Source organism: Teleopsis dalmanni, unplaced genomic scaffold (genome assembly GCF_002237135.1).
Source record: "Teleopsis dalmanni isolate 2A unplaced genomic scaffold, ASM223713v2 unscaffolded_contig_0207, whole genome shotgun sequence".
Taxonomy (NCBI): domain Eukaryota; kingdom Metazoa; phylum Arthropoda; class Insecta; order Diptera; family Diopsidae; genus Teleopsis; species Teleopsis dalmanni.
In genome coordinates, this window is record NW_024031589.1 from 2,465 (window position 1) to 10,720 (window position 8,256).

Genomic DNA, 8,256 nt, shown 5'->3' on the forward strand with positions numbered 1-8,256 from the left:
AAAAAGAGTAAGAAGTTGGGATATACAAAATATTGTTATATATTATATATCAATAAAAAATTTATGCTACTATATAATTACAGAGATTTACCTTTTCAATTTAATTCAAATAAAAGTTAGGCAAATATTCTACTTTCAGAAAATTAATAAATTTTTAGCGTTTATGACTTCACAATATTTTTTCGACTAATTCAAAATCCTTGAGCAATATATTCAAAATGCGATTCATAGGATCTTTACTAAGCAAGCTAAACACCCTGGTAGCGACTCCGAAACTGACCATAAAGGCAACAGGCAAATATAATAGTGAGCAACTGCAAAATGAAAATTTAATTATTTAATATAGGACAAGAAGTTCTTAATTACTCACCTTACTTCTTGTACTCACCTGTATTCCAGCCACACACAATACTACGCCCGCCAATATTAAGGTTTTTGAATCCAGTAATGCCAATAATGTTGGTAGGCATCCTTCCTTGTTGGCATGTACCGCGGTGCATTCTTCAGCTTCATTGAGTATTATAACTTCACAGCAAGATGCTGGTAATGTTTTGTTTTCGGATATATCTTCCCAGTCACTGGAACTGAAAGTGCCACAACAGCCCAACTAATAGTAAAAATATAATTATAATTTTCAATTCGAACATACAATAAAAAATAAGATTTTAATTAAAAGGAAACAAGTATGCAGGAATATTTCTTACAATCAATAGATTAGAAATAAAATTAAAAAAAATATTAATTTAGAAACATTAAGTAAATTTGCATATCTGTGGTTTAATGTTAGAATATTCAATTTACTGAAAGTTAAATATTCAATGATCGCTCCAGATTATTATATGTGGATAAGATAAACCATCACTTTTCAGAGAAGAGTAGGACTAAGTATATCTACGATGCTAATTTTCAGTGACTAGCCACCGGGTATTGTCTCCAAACAATATACTGAAGGCACAGCTTTGTAACCCTTGCACGAAGCTGTGACAATGTGACAATGATAAAGCTTCAAAAAACTGGAGTTTTGGACAATAAGAAAAACATACGCAAAATCTACGATTTTAAGACATTTGGAGAGTTGCACAGAAAAATAATCACCATTTCTAAGGAAATTAAAAATTAATTTCGACTAAAACGAGATTAACTTTTATATGGAAAATCCGTGATTAATCATTATACTGTCATATTACAGATAGGGACTAATATCGATTACTTTAAGTCCCCGATGTAAAAATATTGGCAATTAGTTTTTATTTTTAACTATGCGCAATTGAATAAATAATAAAAAAAATTCCAATTTCCAATGTTCAGACATCATTTCATATTTATGCGATACAATAAAGTTATTTATACACCTTAATCCGAATAGTTTGTTGACTCTACGGAAATTGGTAAGAAATTTTGTATCTTAGAATGGTCATGTGTTAACTTAATGATTTAAAGAAAAAGATGACACGAAACAATTCTTCCAGACTTATGAGCATTCTTTAAAATATTTAACAAATTAAATCAGTTTACTGTTTGAGAACGTAAGATGAAATACTGATTATTTCATTAAAATTAATGTCGTAAGTGCTAATATTTTCCACATGCAAAACTATTGGTACTACCAAACTGATAAAACGTTTTCCTCATTATTTCGACACACCTATAACGAAACAGAAAATCTGAAGACTTCATATTTACCATACTCTTTGAGTTTATTTATTTTCTGAATAAATTCATTATTCATTTCATTACATCATTTTATAACTTTTATAAGCCCTTCAAAAATGTGTTGAAGTATCAAAACAACAATAATAATAGTTAATTGATTTTGTATAGCTGTAGTGTATGCGTTTGTTTTAAAAATAGTCCAAAAAGTTCATTATTCCTGCACAAAATAACAACAATTAACAAATCTTTAGGTTTGGTTAACACAAATCAAATACTGCGTTAGATCTGTGGCATATTACCCAAGCCTTTTTTCAAATTGGAGAGGATTGACGTACTACATTCACCAGAATATTTAAGCAACGCTTACGAGAACTCAAAAAATTAGAACTAATTAGAGGGAAAGTAATGATATAATAAATGCGATGGATTGGATTTTACATTCACAGTTACACACATAGGTATATGTACCATATTATGAGCAAAGAAATTATTTCCTGAACTTTACGTACGGATAAGTTTAAAGAAAAATTCGACAAGTAGGAATTTTGATTAATTATATTACATTAAAAAGAACAGTTCTTCTTCACGGAAAAGTGACCTTATATGCAAACTTTGAATTAGACTTAATGAAAATTATAACTGCTGTGTATGGTATATATGATATGGTGTACGATAAGTTTTATGATATATGTATGAATTTGTTAATCGGTTTGCTGCAACTATTTTATTTATTATTAACCATATTGAATGATAGAGTTCCGATGTTAGTAATATATTTATATTGTATATTTTAATTATTATGAATTTTATGTTCATATATAGATATTTGGACTAATGAAATTGATTGGTAGTTACCACCGTATTCTACGAATTACGGAAAAATATCCGACATTTAATAAAAATTTAGGATAGTGGATTCATCTAATTTTCCACAAATTTAGATATACTATATTAAACATATTAGCAGAGCTCAGTTCTTGTTCACAGAGTAATTATCTATTATATAACAACTTTGAATTAAAAAAATGAAAACTATAATAACAATTTCACAACTATTTTATAATTAAAATTATTTCGTTTGTCACAAAAATTACCATTTCATCTATTTAGTGAAGTTATCAAGCACTTAATATAAGACGACTCCACTCACGCTTCAAAAACTATTCTGTGTAAATCGATTATCGTTAAATGAATATTTAATCAGAGCTGTGAAGGAGTGTTTTTCACCACTTCCAGAAAGCTGCTATATGGGTAGGTCTCATAAATTTAGGCATAGTTGGAATAAGTGTATAAATATCGAATGCGATTATGTTATGTAAAATTATAGAAACACCTCTTACGAGTATGTTAAGGATACTAAAATAAGCATCAATTAAACAATTATTATTGAGTTTTGTTAAAACTATTATTTAAACATTACATTGATAATTCAAGCTAATGGTTATAATTTTTTACCATTATATGATTTCATAAGTATTGTACGCGGTTTAAGAGCGTCAGTGAAAACTTAAATGACGATCAAAATATTGACCTATCGAAATTGGTCATACCTGGAGATTTCATCAAAACTGTGAATGAATTCAACTAAGATCGACAAAAGTTTTCATTTATATACTCGTATATTCATTTGGAACTGAGAACTTTAAAAATATTGATTTATAGCATTTCGACCAAAAACTTCAATTTTCAAAGAGTGTGTACGTGGTCTGTTATATATAAGTTGAAATATATCAAAAATTCAACATCTGAAGAACGTTATCAGGAAATGCAAAAAGAGTGTAGACTTTCTTTAAATCATTGTGTCTGTTGATGAAACGTGGTGTATTGAATACGATTCAAAAATGAGGTGTAAAACTTCTTGAAGAATGTACCAGGCAAGTCAAATCAGAAAGAATCTCGTTTGGAAAGTCGAAAGTGAAAATAATGTTAACCTGCTTTACGATTCAACACATTACCTGCAAGGGATTCGATCAAACCATTAATGGGCGATTCTATTCTGCCATTCTAAAACGTTTGTCGCATCGTACAAATATTTGTCTATTACGATCAGAAAGCCTATCACATAAAAGAAAGTTGACATTTGTTATAAAGTATTGCGTAATCATGTCGATTGTCTTTTGTTAACAAATTTTTGAATAAAAATCGTATTTAATCTGGGAACCACTTCTTCTATTCATTGTATAACAATTTGTATTTGGCTTCAAGCAGGACACCTTTTACGGTTTTTGTATTAAGGTCAAAAATATATGGAGCGATTGACTTAAATTCAAAGATAATCAGTCTATTTGAATGTATTTTGTCGCTTTCAAAGTAGATTCATCAAGTATAACTCAACTTTAAGGAAAAATATTAATAGAATTTATCTTCTTGCTGTGTTTACGGGTGCATCAGTTGTCACACTGCTATATATTGGTTTTGATTTCTGATTATAATATTACTTTTTAAACGTCATCCTACATATGAGTCAATAGTTTACAAACCGTACGGGTTTTGGCAAAAAATGACCTCATCACCTCCGATTTTAACTGATTTTTTTTATGTACTCCTTCCATAAAGTAAGCATATGAAGACCCGTATCTCGGGAAAAATGTTGAAATTTTTTTCCTTGAGTTGTGGACCGATAGGATTTTGAGAATTGGGATTGTCTACTGTTGATTTTCAAAAAAATTACTTTTAATTACTTTACTTGAAAAAATAAATATTTTCAGTGTGGGATTGTTCTTAGAAGAGTTTAAAAAATTAATTTATCAGGCGCCTGACGCCGTACTCATACGCACCGGTGTACTTTGATATCAATTTTACATAAAAAATTACACAAAAATATTTTCTTTTTATTTTGGATTTGAATTTATCATTAATTTCTACATAAAAATGAAACGTTTTAGGATTTCTTAAATGTTCAATCAATTCTCTTCAAAACGAAATAAATTTCAAGTTTCTATCATTTATACAGCTTAAGATAAGTCCGTTTAAAAATGTGTCTACAATGCCAATTCTCAAAATCCTATGGGTCCAAATCGCCTAGAAAAAAATAAAATGATAATAATAAAAATGATAAAAATAGATGATAACAGTAACCCCAATATCCCTTACATTTCTGTAATATAGAAAAAAATTAGGCTTACTCGAAGATTGAGTTCATATATCTGTAGCTTAATCAGCCAAATGCGGACGATTAATTAAGTTTTCAGAAAATACTCTTCGTGATTGCATATTGAATTTATATCAAAAAGAAAAATCGAAATTTCAATGAAAGTTCTGGAGTTTTTTGCTTATAAAGTATTGGTTGATATTGGTTCTCAAATATAAACATTTCCAATTGTTCACACCATTTACGAAAAGTTTATTCTATTTATTTATAACTCAAACAAAATTTCAAATCTCTATTATAAAAAGAGTTTGAGATGTCTATTTGACGTTCAACGAAAATATTGAAAAAATATTATAAATTTTTTGCTAAAATAGTGGTGTTCTTATTTTGAAAAAGAAGCATATAAACAAAAATTTTAACTAAATCGGGGGTAATGGGGTCAATAACCGTTTCGTTTGTAAAAGATTGACCTAAACTAAAAACGATGTTTTGCAAATTTAAGGGCAGACCGACCCAACACTTTATCTTATAATCTTATAATCTATTGTAGGCAGTACCTATACGGAATTCGGTTTTATATTCTAAGCTTTATTTCTGGTCGACATAAGGGTTTATCTAAAAACTCTGTAATTTTTTGAAAATATCTATAAAAGATTTAAGTAATTTGACTGCTGACTAAATGTTCTAGTTCAGGCCTATTCTCCAATCATTAACTTTAAGTCCACGTAAGAATCTTTAAGAACCGAAACACCTGATTCAAATGTCGTACTCTTCTGAGAAATCGAAATGATTTCCAATAATATTGGCATGTGTTTGTTGACTTATTTTCTAGAATAGTAAAAAAATAGAAAATAAAATAATAATAGAATAATGAGTAACGTAACAATGAAATACAACAATCATTTATGTATTTATGTACCTTCTATTATTAGTTAAATAAAAGAAGGTATTTCGTTATTCTTCTGTCAAGCGCGAGTATATTATAAATGTATATAATATATACATTTTTATATATGTATAATGTATCGATTTATATATATGTATAATATATAAAGACATTTTGTGTCTTCACAAATGATGAATATTAAAAATTAAATTTATTTCAATGTATATTTATCTGATAATTGATATTGCGCCTTACTTCATATCTTTATCTTGTGATACAATAAAATTATTTATACAATTTTACACTAAATAGTTTATTTAGTCTACGTGGATTAATTAAAATATTTACACGAATGAAAGACAACATCAGAAATAATAGTGAGTAATTTTTTAATGAATTCAGTTAATAAAATTAAACGTAATTACAAATTTTTGAATTACTTCTTAATTTATTTTAATATATTAGGATATTATTTGTAAATATTAAATATTAAATAAATAATATACTTACGTACTCACCTTATGTGTTATTGTGTTATTTCTCTTCTTTTGTAACTACGAAGAACAATACCATCCCTACTTCTCTATACTCCTTTTGATCTCTGAAAATTAAAATTCAACTGTATTTGGAACTGTATCTTCCTAATTACTATTTTTTATTTTTGTTTCCAAATGGCCAAATTTCTATTGCGATACAATAAAATACTTATATGCTTTATATAATACCCTGAATAGTCTGCAGAGTATTTGGATCTCCGTAATCGTTAAAACTTTGAACATGAAAGTATGAGAATACTTAGTATCAAGAAAATTATGTTAATATGTAACACATTAACTTTACGAAGATAATGAGTTTGGAAGTAGATTTTCGTTTTTAAGATATATATCGATGCATATCATTTCATCTATATCATGTTCACTCCATCCAAAGGGATGTGGTGTTTCTATTGTTATTGACGATACCCTTAGTAGTAATAGAGTAGTTAAAAATAAAATTTATCCAATCAAATATAAAAAAAAATCCACTTCAACTAGACTATTCTAGTTTATTTTAAGACCTAACAGATGTTTAATTTTGATTATTTTCCAAAAAATGGATTAGTACTGCATTTTCATAAACTGATTTGTTTCGTTTATTGTTAGGTTAATTTCAAATGCTTTACTTTGCTTATTTTTGTATGCTTGTAGACATCAGTAATTGGATATTCCAAAGAGTAACAGATTTATTGATGTCGGATCTTTCATATTAGATAAAATAGAGGAATAAATAAACCTCTTTATAATCAATAAAATAAAATTATCGTACTTAGCAATTCAAAAAGTGTTGCTTTACACAGTTTTGCTAATAGAATTATAAAGATGTTTATGTTTGTTTGAGAATATAAAAGATATTTTAATAATACTGTTTTATGTAAAGACCACAGGCCTAATTTGATATACACTAGTGTAGTATAGTCTGGATGTTCGATTTTAAAACATTTCTTCCGAACTAATTAATTGGTGGCAAAATTTTTATGTAGCTCAACCTTAGATGAAATTTTTTCATAGCAGGACTGATCACCAATTATTTGATTGCCTAAATAGAAAATTATGTGATATTATTATAACTTGAATAAATACAGGTCTCCTTGTGTATACTTACATTAAGCTACAGTTTTAGTTTTCACCAAAATATTGAAACCATATAAAGTGTTTAAGTCATTGGAAAATAATTTCATGGACCACTTCAATGAAATTAAATATTAGCACTTAACATTTGATAAGCAAATTAACTGGAACTCATCCTCAGGAAAGTTATTTATGTTCTATGGTGTGAAAAAATGTTTCTACTCGAAAATGTAGAACCGAAAATTTATAATTTTATGGCTTACTTACTCTATGATGATCTCTAGCATTAGCCTTGGCCAGATTCTTACAGAGTACAAAGAAGTTGTTTGAAAATATTTGAATACTTGGAAGTATCAATTATTTAGTTTCTATTTGACTAGTCCTGACTAAAGAATTCTGTGAATGCACAAACGAAAGTAAATTTAATCTGATTTAGATCTTTAATCTGATTGGGTGATATGCTGAAATGTTTCTCATCGATATTAATATACCTAAACTTAAAAAAATTCATAGTTATCACAAATTTTTTAGCTCCAAACACCAAAATTTCGTTAGCATGGGAAACTTTTTACACTAACTTTCAGCAGAAATCTTTGAGTTATGCTTTATCTTCTTCACAGTTTTGAAGAAAACCCATAAGTGCAATAATAAAAATAATTTCCCATTAATCAAAGCATTTCTTATTTGTAGAACTCTTTCATCTCTATGATCTCTTGAAAACCTTTTAATGAACTATTCTCAACTATTACAGTTGTAAGGAGTAAAAGTCCTCTCCAGCGCTTCCCTGAATATCAAATCATAGGAATAGAACTAGCTTGTTAGTAAGTTAATAACTGAAGTATTTAGTATTTACACAAGCTCCATTTTAAGGGGGGCGTTAAAGTGAGGAAAAGAGAGGAAACTATTAATGTTTGAAACATAGAAAACGCAGTACAACCAAATTACTGCTAAGTTGAACTAAAACAAGAGAACGCTTTGAAGATAGTAAATAACATACATCGTATTGTGTTGAATACCTT

The 8,256-nt window shown here is 28.0% G+C and overlaps 1 protein-coding gene across 1 annotated transcript; it reads right to left on the reverse strand.

Moving 5' to 3' along the window:
- Nucleotides 1-248: 248 nt before the first annotated feature.
- On the reverse strand, nucleotides 249-2,124 carry LOC119663202 (CD63 antigen-like). The gene is made up of 3 exons (XM_038072860.1): nucleotides 2,092-2,124; nucleotides 389-607; nucleotides 249-314 (listed from the first exon to the last, which is right to left on the reverse strand). The coding sequence occupies exons 1-3, from the start codon at nucleotides 2,122-2,124 to the stop codon at nucleotides 249-251; spliced, it is 318 nt and encodes a 105-aa protein (XP_037928788.1).
- Nucleotides 2,125-8,256: the final 6,132 nt, after the last annotated feature.

Excerpts from the sequence above, each read along its gene's own strand:
- LOC119663202 (XM_038072860.1), bottom strand. The coding sequence starts at position 2,124 with ATGGTACATATACCTATGTGTGTAACTGTGAAT. Across the intron at positions 608-2,091 it reads CTATGTGTGTAACTGTGAAT|TTGGGCTGTTGTGGCACTTT; the intron begins GTAAAATCCAAT and ends TTTTACTATTAG. Across the intron at positions 315-388 it reads TGTGTGTGGCTGGAATACAG|TTGCTCACTATTATATTTGC; the intron begins GTGAGTACAAGA and ends TTCATTTTGCAG.